The sequence below is a fragment of the Piliocolobus tephrosceles genome, chromosome 13 (genome assembly GCF_002776525.5).
Source record: "Piliocolobus tephrosceles isolate RC106 chromosome 13, ASM277652v3, whole genome shotgun sequence".
NCBI lineage: Eukaryota > Metazoa > Chordata > Mammalia > Primates > Cercopithecidae > Piliocolobus > Piliocolobus tephrosceles.
Window position 1 is genome coordinate 107,230,357 of NC_045446.1, and position 22,668 is coordinate 107,253,024.

A 22,668-nucleotide genomic window follows, 5' to 3' on the forward strand; every position below is an offset into this window, starting at 1 on the left:
AAAAAAAAAAAAAAAAAAAGAAGGGAAAAAGAGGGTGAGTTTTGTAGCCCTCATTATTTGAAAATGAAAACATAGCAAAGAGATCTTCCTTTGTGGTTTCAGTACCTGATTTCTTTAATCTCTTCCTCTGATTTCCCTGAGTACACAGGGGGCTCCTCCATCTGTGGTGGGACACACCAAGTTCCAGGGATGGCCTGGTGTCCTCCCTTCCCAGCCCGCCCCGCTCTCCCCAGGCTCTCTCCCCTACCTGTCACAGAAAGGCGTGCCCCATTGCTCTGCCGGGTCTCCCCGCTGTACTTGTGCTTGGTGATGCAGCGATAGGTAGAGAGGGCGTCCTCCTTCTGTACGTCAGAGATGTACAGCCCGCCATGGTAGGTAATAAAAAACCTGTTTTCTGGAGACACAATCAGGACATAGTTCGTTACTTCCCGGTTTGGTACAGCCTCAGCGGCAGGGTAGTGTCTCTGACAGAGGAGGATTTTCACACACAAACAAAATGACGAACAGAAATGATGGTAATTGTTCCTTTCAGTGTAGATGCTCCAGGGTTTAACAGAAAGAAGCTGGGCTTTAGAGTTAGACTGAGATCTGGGTCCTGAAACGGCTCTTCTACTTATGAGCTGTGTGACCTTGGAAAGTCACTTAACCTCTCTGAGCCTTATCTGTACAACAGAGTACAAATAGTGGGGTGGGTGTACAGATTTAAGAAATGGGGCCAGGTGTGGTGGCTCGCACCTGTAATCCCAATGCTTTGGGAGGCTCAGGCAGGAGGATCACTTGAGACCAGGAGTTGGAGACTAGCCTGGGCAATATGGCGAGACCCTGTCTATAAAAAAAGAAAAAAAATTAAACAATTAGCTGGGTTTGGTAGGGCATGCCTGTAGTCCCAGATACTCGGGAGGCTGAGGCAGGAGGATTGCCTGAGCCCAGGAGGTCAAGGCTGCAGTGATCCGTGATCATGCCACCGTACTCCAGCCTGGGTGACAGAGTGAGACTCTTGTCTCTAAAAAAGTAAAAATAAAAAGAATAAAGTGTTTGGTGCAGAATAAGCACTCACTAAGTGAATATTAGTTCTCATCTTTCCTACCTCTTTGCAAGAGTTTGCAAAACTCTTTCATATTCCTTGCTTGTTGGCTTTTACAACTGTTTGAGATGCTAGCTCCGTTTTACAAAGAAGGAAACTGACTGAGGCTTGTAGTAAAGTAACTGGCCCAGGTCACACAGCCAGGAAGTGGACTGGAACTTCTGACTCCCAGTTGTTCCTCTGTATGGAATTACACATAAGCCTCCATCCCCTTCTCTCAATTTAAATCATTTATTCACTCAACAAACGATTATCGAGGCAAAGTTATACTAGCATGGGGACAAGGGGGGGCAGATACACAGTAATCACTCAAACAGTTCTCAAGCACCCACTGTGCTCAAGGCCGTGAAGGGGACAGGCACTGTGCTCTATGCCTCCTGCCACTGCCGCAGCCATCTCTGCCCCGACTGTTGGGACCTGGCAGGGGAGCAGGAAGCACAGGGGGCAGTCTACCCACGTTGCAGATTGACACGAGAGCCCCCCTTCCCATCCCAGAGGGGAAGTGGATTTCCTTGTCTAAGGTCCTAAGGCTCACCCTCACCTTGAGCCGATAAAGGCTGATTTAAAGGAGAAAACTGGACTTGAGGGTTGGGAAGGGGTTTGCACTAGACTCCCTAAGCTCATGGATGTGTCCTTCCACTGAGGCCAGACTAAGAGGGAGAGGCGAGGCCGGGTGCAGTGGCTCACGCCTATAATCCCAGCACTTTGGGAGGCCGAGGCAGGCGTATCATGAGATCAGGACATCAAGACCATGCTGGCTAACACGGTGAAACCCCGTCTCTACTAAAAATGCAAAAGACTAGCTGGGTGAGGTGGCGGGCACCTGTAGTCCCAGCTACTCGGGAGGCTGAGGCAGGAGAATGGGGTGAACCCGGGAGGCGGAGCTTGCAGTGAGCCGAGATCCGGCCACAGCACTCCAGCCTGGGCGACAGAGCGAGACTCTGTCTCAAAAAAAGATGGAGAGGCGAACTCTGGGGTCCTCTGCCTCCTCTTTGGGGGTTTCCCAGGCAGGCCTCAAGGGCCCAGGCTGCCATTTCCACTGGGAGGGGTCTTGGAATCAGGATAGTGATAGTGACTTCAAAGCCGCAGGGGAAAGGGTCCTGCTGAACCCACGGGAAGAACCCGATAGCACCACATGTGAGGCTGGCAGAGGGAAACATTTTGGGCAATTCCATGCCCTTCTAGCCCTATTATTTAGAGGTCTGCTTCCTCCTACCTGAGGCCTAAGTGACATCCCCTCAGCCAAGATGAGAGCTTTGCTCCTGTGAGGAATATTCTGTGGTATCCCACCCATCTCCCTCCACCATCCCAAGCACAAGTCCAAGATTCCCAGCATCCGGAGGTGGGGACCTCACCAAAGAGCATCTTCTGACGCTGGAGGCTGTAGAACTGCAGGGCTGAAAAGCTGAGTGCGCGCGACAAACTTTGACAAACTTTGACAAAGTTTCTCCAGCCTTCATTTGAATATCTCCGGGGCTGGGGAACTCCCTCCCTCACTCAGCAGCCCATTCCAAAGTTGACTTTTTTTTTTTTTCTTTTTTTTTGTTACGGAGGCTCGCTCGGTCGCCCAGGCTGGAGGACAGTGGCCGGATCTCAGCTCACTGCAAGCTCCGCCTCCCGGGTTCCCGCCATTCTCCTGCCTCAGCCTCCTGAGTAGCTGGGACTACAGGTGCCCGCCACCACACCCGGCTAATTGTTTTTGTATTTTTAGTAGAGACGGGGTTTCACCGTGTTAGCCAGGATGGTCTCGATCTCCTGACCTCATGATCTGCCCGCCTCAGCCTCCCAAAGTGCTGGGATTATACGCTTGAGCCACCGCGCCCGGCCCCAAAGTTGACTTGTAGATCAGTCCTCCTTGGTGACCACTGATCTTCTTGGCGCTCCCGCCGTGGGTCCTGCTTTGACTCACTGGTGCCCTGCTGAACCAGCCCAAACCCCTGTTCCTGACATACTCCCTCACACACTGGAAGGTGGCTGTGATGCCCTTTGAATTTTCTTCAAGGTTAACAGTCTTAGGATTTTATTTTCAATTTATGTATTTTTTCAGACAGATTGCCACTCTGTCACCTAGACTGAGTGCAGCGGTATGATCGCAACTCATTGCAGCCTTGGCATGCTGGGCTCAAGTGATCCTCCCACCTCAGCCTCCCCAGTAGCTGGGACCACAGGCATGCACCACCACACCTGGCTAATTAAAAAAATTTTCTTGTAGAGATGAGGTCTCGCTATGTTGCCCAGGCTGGTCTCAAACTCCTGGATGCAAGGGATCCTTCTGCCTTGGCCCTCCAAAGTGCTGGGATGACAGGGATTTTATTTTTTAATATTTATTTAATATAGTTTCACATAACGTCATCAGTTTGGTCTCTTGCTTCTGAATGAACTTTGGTTTATCTACAATTCCAATTGCCCCTCCCTCCCTCCTTTCTTACCTCCCTCCTGCACATCTTTGTATAGGACTGGACCTACCATGTGCCAGACACTGTGCCCCACTTTGTGAGCCTCTAAGATTAGACTTAGCCCATCAGAGCAGAGTAGAGCAAGACTACCAACACCCAGCCTCAGGCTGCATCACCTTGTCATGGGGATGGTGGGGGAGGAGGGAGGCAGCCCTGTTATACTACTCTTCTTACGGTCAACTAAAGACCCTGGCCCTGTCTCTGGGAGCTGCTGCCATGGCACTTTCTCTCTCTCTGTCCTTGGACAGTGTTATGTGGGCCAGAGTCTGGAACTTCCCATTGATCCCGGTTGAGCTACATCTTGTTGGGGATCCTCCCAGGTGAGCACTTGGCCATCTGGCAGCCTGCCCATCTTCTGGAACCTGGAGTTTGTGGACACCCCGCTCTGCCTGGCTCCAGCACACAGATCACAGCTGGGCAGACCCCGCAACTAGGCAGACCCCCACTCAGGGCTGTGGGTGGGGACAAGAAGGATGGTGGAGGGCGCCAAGCCCTGCAGCTGGCTGTCAGAGAGGAACCGAGGACGCGCAGAGAAAGCCGGCTCCCCAATGGACTCTGCATGTGCCATTTTGTCTCCATGTTGTGACATCCCAAAGTCAAATGCAGAAGCTCTTCTGTAATTTATTATGTAACTGGGACTGGAATGCAGAACTACTGGAGGGTGTTGCTGCCAATCAGAAGTACCAGTGTCAGGAGGTAGTGATGGTGGGGTGAGGAAAAGCAGGAAAGACACAGAAATCAATGCTCACAGCCGACAGGTGCTCCAGCCCTGGATAGCTAGGACCCTGTGATCTTGCATCTCCCAGCACCTCAGGACAAACAGAGCACTTGGCCCTACGAGGATTTTAAAGCAGGGGTGGGGGGTGGAGGGTGGGGGGCTGATGCTGCCTTGATGGTGGTGGGGAGCTAGGGTTTCTATAGCAACAAGCAGCTGCTGCATCTGATGTTTCACATCCTTCATTGTCCTCATTTTCCCCTCCCTCCCCCCTTCTTGTGCATATTTAATTGCAGTAACGTTTTCAGACACAGTGTTTTGCTCCTCCTGAAACAAAGGCAGGCTGCAGCCAGGGGGATGCACAGCGCGAGAGGGGAAGGAGAAATCAGGGGTATGATGTTAGTCCCCTCGGGGGGGCTTGTGCAACATCAGTTCTGCGTGTTTGATGAGCATCGGACGGTGGGCCCTGCTGGGGAAGGAAGGAGCAAGAGGCCTGTGGAGTAAGCCTCGTACAGTATGAGAGCGGAGGGAGGCCTGGCCCGCTGGTGGGGGATGGAGATGGGCCAGGGCTGGACAACTTGGCTGGCCTCCCAGGCTGGCAGCCCATGCTCTGCACCCCAGATGCAACTAGCCATCCCTGGGAAGGGAGAAGTGTAGCTGGCCCACGTTCTCTGCTTTGAGACAGGCTGGGTCCCACGGGAGAAGGATAAAATGGCGGCCAGTACCTCCGGGTCCAGCACCAATCCTGAGGCCACTTGGAAACGTGGGGGGAGGTGGGACATTTGGGGTTGACACCATAATTTGGGGTTGCTAAGGGCATTTAGTGGTTAGGGGCCAAGGGAGCTTGAGTCACAAAGAACTGTTACACCCCAAATGCCAAGAGTATCCCTGTGGGTTTAGGCTGGAGGGTGCCATTCCTTTAGGCTCTAAGACCAAGACACAGAGCTGCGTTTAAATGCTGACTGTGCCCTTGACATTGCTTGATCGACATATTTCAAAGGCTGTGGTATCATCTATCTACATGCTCACGACTAGGGGAGTGGTTGGTTTCTGCCTTTCTTCTTTCTATTATTACCACAAAGACCCTGACCTGTTTTGCCATCCCCTTTCCCCTGTGATCTCGAGCAGGACTCCGCTTTTTTTAAAGCTGAATATTTATTGAGTAGCTATTACAAATTAGGCCAATGACTTTACATACATTATCTCATTTAATTCCTACAACCTTTGAAATGGATACTATTTTTATTAACTGATGCACAGAGAGGTTATATAATCCATCTAAGCTAGAAGGTGGCACCATCCACCATCCAGCTAGAAGGTGGCAAAGCCTGGACCATTAGTCTACTTCCTGTCTTATTCCAAAGCTCTATGCTGGACTGACTCTCCTAGAATGACAGCACCACTCATAGGGACATGTGGTCAGCCAGCCTCTGCCTGGTTTCTTCTCTCAATGAGGTTCTCACTGCCTCCTGGAGGAGCACTCAACCATCCAGCTCAGTTTGGCTGAATCTATCACGTCTTTCTGGAGTGTCTCCAGGTTCAGGTCTGGGTAACATGGGAGAAGTCCTGGACTTAGTCTCTGCCCTCTGGGATCCCACGGTTAGAAGACAATATCCTTCCACCATGGAAGGTGTGGCCGTCAGTGGTGGGGTACTGGGGAAGGCTGTGGAAGGTCTTGTGAAGCTATGAGTAAAAGGAGGTGTACAAAGAGAGGCTGGGCCACCAGGGGTGGTGGGGCAAGCACAGGGCGGGAATATAGGAGGCCAGGTTGGAGTCCAGGCTCTGCCACTCATGTTGGGGTGTATACTGGGTTGAATAGCATCCCCCCCACCAAATTAATGCCCCCTAGGATCTGTGAATGTGACCTTACTGGAAATACGGTCTTTGCAAATGTAATCAAGTTAAGATGGGGTCCTCCTGGGTTAGATTGAGCCCTGAGTTCTAGCATGACTAGTGTTCGTCTAAGAAAAGGGTGATCTGGACACAGACACGCACCCAGGGAAAGTGCTGCGCAGAGGCAGAAGCAGAGGCAGGAGGATGCACCTAACAGCAAAGAAATGCAAGGATTGCCAGCAGCCACCAGAAGCTAGGGCAGGCCAGGAAGGACCCTCCCCTAGAGCCTGTAGAGAGACGCTGCCCCTGCCGGCGCCTCCATTTTGGACTTCCAGTCTCCAGAACTCTGTTGTTTGAAGCCACCCAGTTTGCAGTGATGTCTTATGGCAGCTCTGGGCAGCTCACCCAGGGTGCCTTTAGGGAGGTCCAGTCTTCCTTCAGACCCTCAGTTTCCCATCCGTAAAAAAGGGGAGAATTGAAATTTGGTGAGTGTTTTCAATCACGTTTGTACATTAGAATCACTGAAGGATCTTTTCAAATGAAGCTCTGAATCTCTGAGGGTATGGTGGTCTGGGAATGGATATTTTTAAAGAGCTGCAGGGAGTGTCTAATGTGCATGGCAGAGAACCCCTGGATGGGATCAATTTGCAAAGACTCTTCACACTCATTGACAATTTGATGCCTCCATGATCTCACTACACCAGTGCAAGCCCCATTTCTTCTTCAGGAAAATGGAGAAAAGAAATAGAACTGCTGTCACAGGGCTGTTGGGAGGATTAAGTTAAATACTGAGAATAGAAGTCCCCAGCACGTGGGTGGCTGGCTCAATGTCATCTCAGGAAGATGAAGGGCCGGAGTAGCCGAGGTTGGGGCTGCTGGGCCCTCAGCACCTCCTGCGGTCAGGCCTTCTGCAGGTAGACTCCCTCCCTCCTCCTCTGGAGCTGGGTTGGAGAGCAGGGAGCTTGGAGATGAAGAAGCCTCCTTGGCAATTCTGAGGCCCTGCACACAGGTGCTAAGTGAGCTGACAGCATCTTCTCTGTCTTTTTCTAAAAGGTCAGAGAACTGGGCTTTGGAGACTCCCTGGAGCTGCAGGAGCCATGGAGAGATAATTGATAGAAACCTCTGGGCTTCTGGCAGCTCCAAAGGGCTGGATAGAGAGAAGCCACCCTCTGCAAAGGTGGGGCCCTGGCTGCTCTGCTCTCAGGGAGGGGTGAGGGGGAGTGTGGTGGGGAGAAGGTGATAGACAGGGGAGGAGGGGGAAACTGGGGGTTTGGGGGAGGATATGAACTGGACAGATCCCACTGCAGCCTCTAGAGCAAAGGAAGGGAAAGGATTGAATGAGGCAGGGGCCAGCAGCCTCCTGACTGGCCACCCTGAATCCACCCCTGCCCCTCCTCCTTCTGTCCCCAGCATGCAGCCAGAGCAATGCTTTCAACCCAAGTCAGATCATGCGGCTCCTCTGCTCAAAATCCTCTAATGCATTCCCATTTCAATCCGGTCATAAAACAGGCACTCAACACATGTTCCAGAATGAATGCCTGAATGAAATTTCCCAAAACTCTACGGCATTTTGTCTCCATTTCACTCACGAGGAAACTGCAACTCAGAAAAGTCTGATCTTAGCTGGAAATTCACCTTCTTCAGGAAGCCTTCCCAGATTAAACCCACTCCCATTTCTGAGTGTTTCTGCACCTGGCAAACCTCTTGTCCTGCTAATCACTATTTCTACTACTTCCAGTTAGACCTTTAAGAAAAATGGTCTAGGCCAGGCACGGTGGCTCATGCCTGTAATCCCAGTACTTTGGGAGGCTGAGGAGGGTGGATCACATGAGGTCAGGAGTTCAAGACCAGCCTGGTCAATGTGGTGAAACCCCATCTCTACTAAAAATACAAAAATTAGCTGGGCATGGGGGCGGGTGCCTGTAATCCCAGCTGCTCAGGAGGTTGAGGCAGGCAGGAGAATCGCTTGAACCCAGGAGATGGATGTTGCAGTGAGCTGAGATTGCGCCATTTCACTCCAGCCTGGGCAACAAGAGTGAGACTCTGTCTCAAAAAAAAAAAAAAAAAAAAAAAAGGAATAAAGGTCTATATGATTCAGTGATTCCACTTGTGGGTATATATCCACAAGAATTGAAAGCAGGGAGAGAGATATTTGCACACCCATGTTCATAACAGCGTTATTCACAATAGCCAAAAAGGTGGAAGGAACCAAAGTGTCCGTCAACAGACAAATGGGTAAATAACATGTGACATATACATACAACAGAATATTATTCAGTTTTGAAAAGGATGGAAATTTGGGCACACGCTTTGACATGGATGAATCTTGAGGATATTATCCTAAGTGAAATAAGCCAACTGCAAAAAGGCAAATAGGGGGTGTGATTCTACTTTACTTATAGCAAGTATTGGAGTTGTCAAGCTCATAGAGACAGAAAGTAGAATGGTGGTTGCTAGGGGCTAGAGGAAGGGAAAAAGGGGAGATGTTTAATGCAGGGGTTCCCAACCCTGGGGCTGTGAACCGGTACCTGTCCGTGGCCTGTTAGTAACTGGGTCCCAGAGCAGGAGGTGAGCGGCAGGCGAACGAGCATTTCCATCTGCGGCCCGCCTCCTGTCAGGTCAGCAGCAGCGTGAGATTCTCACACGGGTGGGAACCCGATTGTGAACTGCGTATGCGAGGGATCTAGGTTGCGCGCTCCTTATGAGAATCTAACGCCTGATGATCTGAAATGAAACAGTTTCACCCTGAAACCATCCCCCTACCCCCGCCTGTGGAAAAACTGTCTTCCACAAAACCAGTTGGTGACTGCTAGTTTAATGGGAATGGAGTTTCAGTGCTGCAAAAGGAAACTGAAATTAAACATGACTGAACATAACCCTTAAAAATGATTAAGATGGTAAATTTTATGTTAGGTATATTTTACCACAATTAAAGTTGAAAAAAAATTAAGTCAAGGCTACAAAAAGTTGGAATGGGTGATTGGTGGGAATTGAACGATGAGCACACTTGGACATAGGGTGGGGAACATCACGCACCGGGGCCTGTTGGGGGGTGGGGGGAGGGGAGGGATACCATTAGGAGAAATACCTAATGTAAATGACGAGTTGATGGGTGCAACAAACCTGCACATTGTACACATGTACCCTGGAACTTAAAGTATAGTAATAATAATAAAAAAAGTTGGAATGAGGGTCTTTGTCAGGTAGTGAGTCTTCTGTCACCAGGGGTATTTAAGTTGATGCTGAAGAAACCCTTGGCTGAGATATTGCATAGGGGATTTCAGTCTTGAATAGAAGAAATAAACCGGACCATCCTTAAGACCCTTTGTCTCCCAGAGATTTAGAAGTTCACAGCTTAAGGAATGTCGGAGATGCAATATTGCGGATCATCTACTGCGGGGATGTTAAAATGCGTTTGTCTGCATATGCATTTGCACACTTCCACCCCAAGGCCTTTGCTGTCACGATTCCTTCTAGGCCTGAAATGCTCTTTCCTTGACTGACTTCTGGCCTCATTCAGGTCTCTGCTTAGTGGACAGTTCCTTGGAGAAGCCTCGTCTGACCACTCTCTAAAAATTAGACTGTGTCCCTCGTCCCTGCCCAACTCCTTACTCTGCTTTATTTGTCCTTGGAGCACATGGTGCTTCTGTTTGAGAGCAAGAAGTTATTTTGGTTCACCCTGTATGCCGGCTCCAGAGGACGTCTTGCACACAGCAGATGCTCAGTGAACATGTGTTGAATCAATGAATCCTGGCAGTGGAGGAGGCATCTCCACATGGGGTGAGGCAGCTGGACCTCCAACCTGGACTCCGTCCCCAACGTGCCCTGTGCCCTGGGGGTCTCTACTCGTCTAGCCACTGCTGCCACATTGCAATGGTTTGGGCCACTGTTTCCTCTTTGGACCACTTTGATCCTTTCCTTGTTTCCCCAGCTTGGGACATAAAGCAAGACGGATGGTTTGTAGCTAACAAAAGAGAAAAGCACAGACAAGAACACAGCCCAGGTTATCTGGACTGTAAGCCATGGTGGTCTTATCTTAGTGAGGCCCCTGCAGGGCCTCCCAGCTGAGCCCATGTGGGCAGTGGGACCTCACACTTCCCACGGCAGGGCCCAGGGGGATGGCAGGAAGCAGGCACTCCCTCAGTAGCATCCCGGCTTCTGTGTCCCTCCCCGACTAAAGACGTACCTGTTCGTTAGGTGATTAGATTGGAAATGCTACCTCCACCCCGAAGAGGGACTACTAGCAACACGGGGCTGCTGGTTTCAGGATGGAACCACGTTCAAGTCCAGGACCCAACATTCAGAGCAGAGGTATGTGATATAGAAGACACAAGGAGGCCAGGGGCCGTGGCTCATGCCTATAATCCCAACACTTTGAGAGGCCAAGTAGAGTGGATCACTTGAGGTCAAGAGTTCGAGACCAGCCTGGGCAACATGGTGAAACCCCGTCTCTACTAAAATACAAAAATTAGCTGGGCATGGTGTCAGGCTCCCGTAATCTCAGCTACTCAGGAGGCTGAGACAGGAGAATCGCTTGAATCCAGGAGTGAGCTGAGATAGCATCCCTATCAAAAAAAAAGTGCAGGTGACGTAGTGCTGTGCTCTGAGGAAAGAGAAGCTCTGGAATCAAGTTGCCTTGGGTGGTTCCATCTCTGCCTGCCTTAAGGCGAGTTCAGTCTCTTAGATGTGAAAGGTTTCCACAGCTGAGGCCCTTGTGGAAGAAGTCCTGTGTCTAGGGACCAGCAGCTGTAAACTTCCTCTCCTCAACTCTCTTAGGTGCCCCTCTCCAAGCACTGTATTTTGGATTGGAGAGAGATCCAGGTGAAATATCTTAAATTGTGTTATAAACTCTGCAAGAAAAACACTCCGAGGTGCGTGAATCAGTGGGCACCCTTGTGCTGAAATACCTGTCAAATACCAGGTACTGTGCCAGGCACATCTTCCCTCTCTTGAGCATTGGCACACACCTAGGAAGACCATCCTTCTCTTGCTTTACAGATGAGGAAATTATGGCTCGGGCTCGGAGTCTTGTTCAAGCCACACATCTAGTGAGTGGAAGAGCCTGGGCTCGTACCCGGGGCTCCTGAACACAAATTCAGAGCGGTTTTCCCCAATCCTGCTGCCAGGAAAGTGTGTGCTGCATGCTGGGGGTGTTTTGGCTAATCCCTTCTCTGTGAGGTGGACTTCTCTCTCCTTTCTGGGCAGAGGTTGGTCCCCCGGCCTCTTGATTCTTCCAGTGGAGGCTTCCCTCTCCCTAGCCAGGGCCAGAGTAGGTGGATGGGCAAATGGCGAGATGAGACCAGTTTTGGAAGACATTACAGTTACTGAATGAAAGAGTGGATGAATGATCTTGCAGTCTAGTGCAGTGAGGTAAGAGGTTAGGGGGCCTCAGAAGCTGAGGCTTAGGGAGCAAAGAAATCCTGCCATGACCAGGTGCCCTGTGTTAGTGGGAAGTGCAGTCTTGGGCAGGTGGCTGAATGTGCCTGCAAGGGAGCACGGTGCATTCGCTGGCAAGTTGTGTACCTGCGCTGGTATGTGAACCTGTGCTGGTGTGTGTACTGTGCTGGTGTGTGTACCTGCACTGGCATGTTGTATACCTGCACTGGCATGTGAACCTGTGCTGGTGTGTGTACTGTGCTGGTGTGTGTACTGCGCTGGTGTGTGTACCTGCACTGGTGTGTGTACCTGTGCTGGCATGTTGTGTACCTGCTCTGGTGTGTGACCCTGTGCTGGTGTGTGTACCTGCACTGGCGTGTGTACTTGTTGGGTACACTTACACAGGCTGATGGGGCATTGTAGGGGACAAGAAAGGGGCTGGCAGCTTAGGGAGGCGTAGGTCCCAATGGGTATGATACAGAGTTCTGTATTTGGAGGTTTGAGACCTGCCACCTACCAGCTGTGTGGCTTTAGGAACACCCATTAACCTTTCTGGGCATTTGCTCACTCCCAAATTGGGGATTCTAAACCCCAATTTTCTCTGTTCATGGAGTTCTTCTGTGGTGTCCGTGCAACAATGCTTATGAAAGGCTGTTGTGATATATATGCACTGTATGCCTATAGGGCAGGTTTTCTGTTTTTTGTCTTTTTAAAGATCATAATACTAAACATGTAACAGCACAAGGAGGCAGGTCTATGATGCATATGCAGTGCATAGGTATTCATGTAGGGGTGGGAGCTGCTTTTCCACTGTTGGAGTCAGATGCCTTCCTGAAGCAGAGAAACCAGATGCTGAGGAAGGGGTTTCGTGCTTTGCCTACCCACTTTCCTCTGCGAGGAAGGTCCCGGTAGGCAATGGGGGATGTGGAGTAAGAGGGAGGAGGAAGGGAATCGGGTGAGGCTTTGCATTGAGACCAGGCTTTGGCCAGGGTCAGAAAAAATCGTTGTCTGTCTTGGAAGAGAAGAGCTACTTAGTCTGTCACAGCTCAAGTCTGTTTCCTGGAGTAGCTGCAGGATGCCAGGGCTTTGAAGTACCTCAATTGGCCCCCGGGGGCCTCCCAATTCCAAAAGAGAAATTGCAATCAATACAGGTTACCAGTTGCTGCTCCATGCAATACAGATTTATAAAAACAGTGTCGTCAGCCTGCAGTGTGGAGCCTGCAGATAGTTCACAGGACTAATGAGATAACTTGCTCTACAGTCAGGGCTGTCCTTTCCTCCCAAGCTATTTGTGCTGTGGGGCAGGGTAGTTGGGGGTGATCGATACTTCCTGGCTGGCAGGAATTAGCTCCTGTCTAGGGGCCCTGGCACCAGGGCAGCCTGCAGGGAGTAAGTCAAGGCGGACTCTGCAGGGCACCTTCCTTTCTTTCCTTTTAGTTCCACCTGCTGATGGTGAACATCTTGGGAGTCCCTGTCAGCCTGGGTTTGAAAAAACCAAGGGAAGCCAAGCCCATCCTTCTTCCTCTCCTTTCCCTGGACTCTGAACTCCTCGGATTGTAAACCCTCAACTCAATACCCCAGAGGGAGACTTGTAGCAGAGTGAAAAGCACATGAGATGTGAGTCGGGAACTGGGATTTCAAGTCCCAGCTCAGGCCAGGCTGGCTCTAGGTTTCAGATCCTCCTTGTTTTGGACTGAATTGTTTCCCCCCAACATTTTATGTTGAAGCCTTAACTCCCAATGCAACCGTATCTGGAGATAGAGCCTTGAAAGAGGTGGTTAAGGTTAAATGAAGTCACGAGAGTGGGGTCCTGACTGATGGTGCCTTTATAACAAGAGGAAGAGGCCAGGCGTGGTGGCTCACGCCTGTAATCCCAACACTTTGGGAGGCTGAGGTGGGTGGATCACGAGGTCAGGAGTTTGAGACCAGCCTGGCCAAGATGGTAAAACCCCGTCTCTACTGAAAAATACAAAAATGAACTGGGCGTGGTAGCGGGCGCCTGTAATCTCAGATACTCGGGAGGCTGAGGCAGGAGAATTGCTTGAACCCAGGAGGCGGAGGTTGTGGTGAGGCGAGATCGTGCCACCATACTCTAGCCTGGGCAAGTAGCCTGAGCAAGACTCTGTCTCAAAAAAAAAAAAAAAGGAAAAAGAAAGAGGAAGAGACGCCGGGATATACACACACAGAGAAAAGGCCATGTGAGGACACAGCAAGAAGGCACTGTATGCAAGCCAGGGAGAGGGGCCTCACCAGAAACCACACCTGCCATGACCTTGACCTTAGACTTCCAGCCTCCAGAACTGTAAGAAATACATTTGTTTAGGCCATGCAGTCTGTAGTATTGTGTTATGGCAGCCAGAGCAGACGAATACACTCCTCATGCAGACATGCTCTTCCCTGGGACCCTTCCAGCACTAACATTCTAGAACTAGGTTCTACTCTGCAAAGACATGAAGATGGGAAGAAGGGCAGAGGGGAGCCAGTTCTGAAGGTCACCAGGCTTTAGGCTGTACTGTACAGGCTGGGTTCAGAGAATGTGATGGGGAAGAAAGATTGAGTCTGAGACCATCCAGTGGGTATCAAGGGCCAGGAGCTGAGGGGAGGCAGGGAGGAAGCTGAAGGCATCATCCAGGGATGAGATGGGCATGGAACTGACCCTGGAAATGGGTCGTTAACACAGGCCGGGCCTTATCTGCAACCTCAATCAAAGACTGATATCTCATCCCCCATGGAGGAAACAGAGGCACTGCATCACACAACTCATCTGTGTGGTCAGAGTGCAGATGTCAAGAGCAGCCTCCTCTCTCCTGGCCCATTGCTGTTTCCTCATGCAATTGGGGTCAGGCAGAGTGGACATGCCTGGGTCAGGAGAAGAGTGGATGGATGGGAGGCGGGACCTCGGCTATGCGAACTTGTGCGAGGCACACAGAGCCAGAAGCTTTGACCTGCCCGTCAGTGCTGAAGTGGTGTCACCACCCCCGAGTCCCCCTTTCTGTGCTGTAAAGGGGATCAGTCAGGTCCCACCATCTTTATCTCTGCCTTTGGGCTGTATAGGAGATGGCATTACTGGAGAGATGGGTGTCAGAAGGACTCAGGAGGACACAGGAAGTTAACAGCATGGTAGAGCAGAGAGAACCCAGCTCTGCAGTCAGAAGGCTTGGATTGAACTTGAGTTCTCCTATCTAGCTGGATGACGTCATGTGAGCCACCGAATCTCTCTGAACCTGTTTCCTGTGACAATTACCAGTTAACGAATGCACCCAACGCAGTGCCTGGTACATAACAGGTGATCAGTAAGTGTTGAACAACTGAATGAATAAAGGAATGCATAGCTTTCCTAAGTGGGGGACTCAGAACTTGACCTGGGTCTCAGTCTCCAAGTCCAGGGCTCTGCCACCCATTCCCACCAACTCCTAACTGCCCATAGACTGGTCTTTTAAGTAGGTGGGAGGGGTGTGGAGTTACCAGAAAGGACCCTACTCAGCTCCCAGGGAGCCCTGACAGAGTGACTACTTGGGGCAACTGAGATCTAGAAGGGCCCCTCACTGTCTCTGGAGCAGCTCCTAGAAGCCTTAGGGGTGCAGAGGGTGGGGACCAGCAGACAAACCTTCCGGGGGAGGGGGTGCAGAGGCACGGTGGCTAGTTCTCTCTCTCCCCGAATCCTTTCTTCTAAATACAGCTCTATCTTCCTCTACCCCAGGATTAGCACACATCTCTCATTCTCATATTGCAACAAGATTTTATTTCTAATTATGCTGTAATAAAACTGGAGCGCTCCCAGGCTTCCTTTCAAATGACTTGTACACACACTGCAGACTGGGCCCTCCTCAGCCCCATTGTAATAGCATTTCCCTGACATTCATTAGACATGCATGAGAGGGGCGCTTTAAGAATCGAATTGCATTTAAATGGATTTGCTGAGAGAGGAAGATGAAAAAAAGAGAGGCGAGGAGGGGGGAGAGGGAGAGGGAGAGAGGTTTGTTGAACAAACTATGAAAACAAGATGCCATAATAACAGGGTGCTGAAATAAGCCTCTTTATTCCCGGCCCTCGTCTGCTGCACATGGCGGAGCCTAGCCGGGGGCGACAGCCTCCAACCCTCCCCAGAGCCCCCACTCCCACTTTTATGTTTCCCGCTGGGGGGGGCTTTGTAGCTCTCACTCCATGTGTCAGATGCTCACGGTAGAATAGAAATCACTGTTATTACAATTCGGGAAAGCTACCTCCTTGCAACAGAACCCCAATAGCTGCATGGCGGCAGGGAAGGGGACCCTTGTGTACCTGGGCTTTGGGGAGGAGGATGGCAGCTGCCTGCCCTTGGCTCGCCTCTGAGGCGTGGCCCCACCCTTCTGCTCCTGCCCTGAAGGACCGCCCTACACCGTACACCGCCATTAGCCCCTGAGGAGCTGGGATTGTTCTTTTACCCTGGGTGGCTCTGCAGTTAGAAGGTGATGGGAAGAGTAGGGATGCTTCCTGACCCCAGGGCCTGGCCCTCGTGGAGCCCTGCTCCCTGCTCGACCTTCCCTTCCACAACACCCCGCGTGCTATAAAGGCCACTCTGCTGCCGTTTGGCAAGGTGCTAGTGTGTGTCTGTAAGACTTGCGGTCTCATCTAGTTCATTCTCACTATAGCCAGACAGACTCCCTTGAAATAGACATCTGAGCATGCTGAAAACATCTCGTGACTTCCTATTTTTCTTAGGATGAAGACCAAAATCCTGAACAGGGCAACCCAAGCCCACTGTCATGCCCCTGACCTCCGGCCACACTGCTCCTCCTCCCCCAAGCCTTGCTGCTGCTCATGACACTCTCCCAGCCCTTCCCAGGGTTCGTCCTGACCCACCCCTCAGAGTCAGCTCACATCCCATTCCTGGAGACGACCCCCACCATGGGTCTTTCTGCCTCATGGGCTGCTTCACTGCATACTTGTCTCTACTGGGACAAGGTGTGGACTGAGTCGCTCAAGGCCTAGCACTGTCCCTAGAGAGTAAGCCCTTGAGGGCAGATGTGGATCCCAGCTGCTGCTGTCACCCCAGCCCTGCCTCAGTGGCAAGGGCTCGATACTGTGGAATGGATTCCAGGCTCTAAGCCAGCCCTCTTTCCGCCATCTGCTTTAATTCTTGCAACAGCCTTCTTGGGCTAAGGGTTTTCTTCTTCCCCTCTAGTAGCCAAGGAAACTGAGGATCAGAGAGGTCAAAGCAACTTGCCCCAAATCTCAAAGCTGGGGCTGTCCAAATCCAGAGGCAGACTTTTGCTAGGTATGTCCCGGTACACTGCATGGCCATGGGGAGTCCTACCGGCTCCTTCCCACAGGGGTGCACCCCTCCCTGCACCCCAGCAAGGCCCCTCTTAGACCCTCTCTGAAAGTCCAGCTAACCAGGACCTTCTCTCCCTTTCCAGACAGTTCACAGCTCCCTCAGTTAGGCCACAGCCTGGGACCCAGAAGGGCCTCAAGTTCCACATTTGGACGGGGTCATCTTCATATTCCCAGGTAGGATGCAGGTTTCTTAAAGAGTGATACATCAGCATCACTCTTCTGAACTGCCCCATAACACCTGGGCCAAGGCTGGGAATTCCCGAGTGCACCATCAGTTCTGGTTGGATCGCATTGGAGATGGAGGATTGGATGTGGAGATGGAGGATTGGACGTAGAGCTGGAAGCTCGGGCTGGCTTCACAGCTGTATGACCTGGATGTAAGTCCCTGAGCAGAAACCCCACAGTCTCGTTATCTACAAAGTGGTCTTGATCACACCCCCTTAGAGAGTTACTGGGAGGAGTCGCTGGGCTGCTGTGGAACTGTGCCTCAGATGGGCTCATTTCTGTCTCTGCTTCATTTCATGTCTTTGGTAACAATGGGGGGCTTATACACAGAGAAGGAGAAAACGGGTCTTACCGGTTCTTATAAGGGGCTGCGGCTAAAAGGGACATGGCACTGTGACCTCTTGCAGCCATCTGGCGTCTGCCCCTGTGCTCCCTGTGTGGCTCCAAGGGCACTGGGTGGCAGTGGAGACCATCCCTCTGTCCTTCCTACATGTGTTTCCCCATCACCATCTTCCCACCCCAGGGGGCCTACCTGCCTCAGAGGCCTCCAGTGGCTCCTCCTGCAGACAGAAGCCCCACAATGAGTGGCTGCAGCCTCCAAAGGCCAGGAGCAGCAGGCGGGCTCATTCCCCTGCCTCTTGGTCCTTAGCACAGCCCTAGCCTGGCACTTGGTAAAGGCCCGGTACATGCTGGTCACTGCTCTGGGCTCAGTTTCAGTTACAACACCTTTGAGATGGTGCTCAAAAAAATATTCCTTGAATGAATGAATGGATGATTGAATGAGTGCATGAATCTCAGCTACTCTGCCTCAGTGGCAAGTATGTGGCTCTGAAGTCAGATAGACTTTCGTTCTATCAGTGAGACCTTGCACAGGTTACTTAGCCTCTCTAACTCAGTTTCCTTGTCTATAAAATTGTGCTAATAACAGTACCAATCGCACAGAGTTGTAGTGGTCACGTGAATTAAAGCGCCAGGCCCGGCGCCTGCACAGTGATTGCTTGATAAACAATTGCTCTCACGATTATGACTTACAGCTTCTCATCCAACGTCTACATCGGTACACTCCGGAGCTTGGAGTGACTGCTGTGCCAGTGATTCTAGATCATGCTTGATTCCCATTTTCCTCTTCTTAGAACTGTTAAAAATCCTCTGCCGCTGCTCAAATAGCAGAGGCAATTCAGTTGTTTTGAACCTCTGCTTTTTAAACTTACAGGCTAATCAGCATGACTGTATGTACATCAGCTATGCCAGCCAGGGAGCTTATCAGCAAAGGTAGAAATGTTTCAAGTCCCGGCAACATTTGTGTCTTATCAGGTCTCAAACTGAGTCTGCAAAGATGTGAACATATGAGTGCTCTGCCCCAACTCTGCTGGTCCACGCACCAACCTCTCCACACTGGCTCATCTCAGCACCTCTTCTCCCTTGTCCCCTGCCAGCCCTCAGTCATTTCTTGCTCCCCTAGCTCATAGTGTCTATACCCCTTATCCAGCTTTCATCATATACTGGTCTTTTACTATTAATTTGTAAAATTCACGGATAGCTTGTCATTCATGGTACAATGGACGGGGGAACAAAAGGGGGTGGGTGAGGGGACATACCTCTTAATTGTCAATTTCCACTGTGTTCCAGGCTTAGTGCTAGACACTTTACATGCATTGCCTCAATTTCATCCTGAGAGGTGGGCAATATGATCCTCATTTTATCGACCAGGGAACTGGGCTCACAGAGATTCAGAAGCTTGCCTGAGGTCACAGAGATAGAGAACAACACATTTGGGATCTGAACCTAGATTGTGTGACTCCACATTCCTTCAGGACAGAGGCCTCAAATCCCACCCCTTCACTGCCAGTGTCTGGCCTGAAAGTCCAGTGTCTGTTTATTGGCATTAGCTGCTGCCCGTGGCCAGCTTTCAGTGTGTTACAAACATTAGCTGAGAAATGTAGGTAACGGTTTCACACTGGGCTACGCATAGAGTAAAGGTACAATACATGATTTCTGCTCTGCTTTTTGTGCACTTATCTTCTGAGCGGGCAGACAGGCCCCACCAGCTCCCCGGACACGCACTGCCTCCCCACCTTGGCATTGCCCAGTGTGGCACCAGCTCCCCAGCCTCCCCAGCACACTTGGAATTCTGAGCTCATTCACCAGACAGGTGCAATTTCCCACCTCTCACTCGCTGACACTCTCTGCACAATCGATCACAAAACTGTTTCCAAATTAACTTAGATTTAGCTCCAGCCTCACCTCTTCTGACTGTGGCAATTTCCTCTCTACCTCTGTTAACTCCTCCAGGCACTGGCCTGCCTGTATCTCTCTCTCTTTCTGAAAATGCCCGGCTGACTCCCAGTCAGGGTTTCTTCTTGCCCCTGGCCCCGGACCATGTGGGACGTAGCCTTTCTCAGGATGCCTCTTTTCTCTGTCCTCAGCCATGGGCTGGGGGCAGGGGTCAGGTAATTCTCTTATTTTCCTGCCCCCTCTTCTCAGGATTCACCCTATATGTTGTGTTATCCTCTAATTAACGTTTTGGGTTGAAGAGCCATAAAGTTTCCTCTGCATTAGTCCCTAAAAACGTGTAAAGAAAAAGATATTTGGAAGGACAAAGCTCAGAGAGAATTGGTACAAAGACAAAGGTTGGGGATATACCTCAGGGTTGAGAAAGCATTTCTGGATAAATTCTAAGAGCTGCATTCCCCAATCCCACTAAACTCCAGCCAGGTACCTGCTGTGTGTCAGGTCCTGAACTCTGGGCTTTACCACAATCCTGCCAGATACATATGGTCATCCCCAATGTGCAGAGGAGAAAACTGAGGCTCAGAGAGGTTGGATAAGTCATTAGGTTGCCTATGTCACAGACCTAGGAGGAGAACCCAGGTCCAGAGCTCAGCCCTCTCCCGCACTGTGCCCGACTCCCCCTGCCTGCACCCTGCCTAGAGTCTTCTGAGGGACATGTGTTGGGGGCAGGGTAGAAAGGGAAGGGAAGAACTGGATTGGGGACATGCATTTGTCATCCTTCTGCCATCTGAGCACCATGTTTAGACCTGCTTCCTTGGCCTATAAGATAGAGGTAGTTGCTGCCCCCAGAACTGGGAGATGGGGCAGTTGGGGAAGCGGGGGATGGAGGGGACAAGCAGCTGACTTTGGAGGGAGAGAGCCTCTGAGGGCCTCGTGTAATTTACCCACAGGGCCTTGGTGGCCCAGTGGCTGCGCGGAGGGGGGCATCTCAGTGTATCGGCAGTCACACCATTAAAGAGCGAGCAGAAATTAATATCACCGAGGTGGTCCAGAGCTTCTGATACCAGCAGAAAATTACAGGACACAAGATGAGGAGTATTACAGAATGAGTGGGAGGGAACAAGAGATCTCCGTGGCTAATCCTGTTAAGGAGACAATGTCTTATCAGACTCATTATGCTTTTGAAAGGAGGGAGCATGGAGGGGGAAGAGAAGGTGGGGGGCAGAGTGTGATGGGGTGGGGGCAGCTGTGGGAAAGGGAGAGAGGCGAGCAGCTGCAGCAACAGAGCCTGCAGGTCTGTTGGGGTGGGCATGCGCCTGGAAGGTGTCTGACCTGTAGGGTAAAAACCCTCTCTGGCAGCTACCTCCCTACTGGGCTGTGGGGAATATCAGTCAGTGCAGCAGCCCTCCCACCTTGATGATTGTCTCAACAGGTGCCTGGGAGAAAAGCAGGCACCTTGACTCTCCTGCTTTGACCTAATCCTCATCTTGTCCCATCTTGACCATCTCCAATCTACACAGACACTGAAAAACCAAACGCACCCATTTTTCTGCAAAGCACTTTCCTGTCCAGGCCCTCATTTGACACTCACAATCCACCCTCCTCTCCCCTGCCCCCGAGATGAGCAGGAAGGGGACCACACTACCTGAGAAGTTAGAGGGCCCATTTTGGTGCTCAGCTTAGCCTCCTTGGGCAAGTCACTTAATCTCTCTGGGCAATCATTTCCTCACCTTGAAAACAGAGATTACCTAAATCCTACCCTATCTACTTCACAGGGTCCTTGTGGGGATGAAAAGGATAATATATGCAAGAGGGTCTTGTAATCTGTGAAACACTGACTTAAAGGAAAGTGATTGCTATCATCATTTTGAGGCCGAGACAACAGGTTCAGCTAGGTTAAGTGTCTTGCTGGAGGCAATAAGGCTGGAAGTGGTGGGCCAGGGCTTGCACCTTTAGTGTCAAATCCAGGGTCATTTCTGCCGCCATGAAGTCAGTCCACTGGTCTGTGCCCATTTGGCCATTCAACAGGCACACACCCCAGTGTCTGCTTACTACAGGTGCGCCATGTGCTCAGTATTGTCCCAGGATGACCCGGGGACGTGCGTGGTTGGGAAGACACTGCTTGCTGTCTACACAATATCTATTCTCCCTTCCTTACAAATGTGTTTGGGTTGGCAAAGTGTCTGTCACAGCCTGTTCTGGGTGATGAGATCAAGTTTCTTGAGGGTTGAGGGATAGGGAAGGGCTTCCAAGAAAGCATTTCTTCTTTAAACAGAAAGGACAGACATTCACAATGGATCGAAGGCCTGAATGCAAGAGCCTAAAATGATAAAACTCTCAGAAGAACAGATAAGGAAAAACCTTCATTACATTGGATCTGGCAACAATGTCTTGGCTATGACATTGAAAGCACAGCTAACAAAAGAAAACAATAGATAAATTGGACATCATCATCAACATGTAAAACTTCTATGCATCAGAGGACTCAGTCATCAGAGTGAAAAGGCAACCCATGGAATGGGAGAAAGTGTTTGCAAATCATATCTCTGATAACGGGTTAATATCCAGAATATACAAAGAACACTTACAATTCAACAAGAAAACCAAACAACCCAGTTTAAAAATGTTCAAAAGACTTGAATAGACAGTTCCCCAAAGAAGAGGTACAGAAGGCTAATAAGTACAGGAAAAGATGCTCAACGCTAGGAAAATGAAAAATCAAAACCGCATTGATATAGTACCTCATTCCCATGAGGATAGCTGTTATTAAAAAAACAAACCCAAAACTCAGAAAATAACAAGTGTTGGCAGGGACGTGGCAAAATTGAAATCCTCGTGCACTTCTGGTGGGAATATAAAATGGCACAGCAGCTAGCAAAACAGTGGATGGCTCCTCAAAAAAATGAAACCTAGAATCACCATGTGACCTAGCAATTTGGGTATATATCCAGAAGTGTCTGGGTATATACCCAAAAGAACTGAAGCAGGGACTGGAAGAGGTATTTGTACACCCAGGCTCGTAGCAGCATTATTCACAACAGCCAAAAGGTGGAAGCAACTCAAGTGTCCATTGACAGATGAATAGATAAATAGAACATTGCATACACATACAACAGAATATTATTCAGTCTTTAATAGGAAGGAAATTCTGACATATGCTACAACATGGATGAACCTTGAGGACATTTTCCTTAGTAAAATAAGGCAGACACAAAGGGAAAATACTGTATGATTCCACTTATGTGAGGTCCCTAGAGTAGTCCATTTCATAGAGACGGAAAGAAGAATGATGTTTTCCAGGGGCTGAGAGGAGGGGGAATGGGGAACTATTGCTTATAGCAGGTCCAGAGTTTCTGATGACAAAGTTTTGGAAATAGTGGCGATGGATGTACCACAATGTGAATGTACTTCATGCCACTGCACTGGACACT

The 22,668-nt window shown here is 50.4% G+C and overlaps 1 protein-coding gene across 3 annotated transcripts in view; it reads right to left on the reverse strand.

Moving 5' to 3' along the window:
• The window catches only part of DSCAML1 (DS cell adhesion molecule like 1), a 374,167-nt gene that overhangs the window by 105,940 nt on the left and 245,559 nt on the right, over positions 1-22,668 (reverse strand). For all 3 annotated transcript variants that reach the window (XM_023208329.2, XM_031936684.1, XM_031936685.1), the window contains exon 4: positions 248-394. In XM_023208329.2, coding sequence (XP_023064097.2) covers positions 248-394 — 147 coding nt within the window. The remainder of the gene's footprint in view (positions 1-247; positions 395-22,668) is intronic.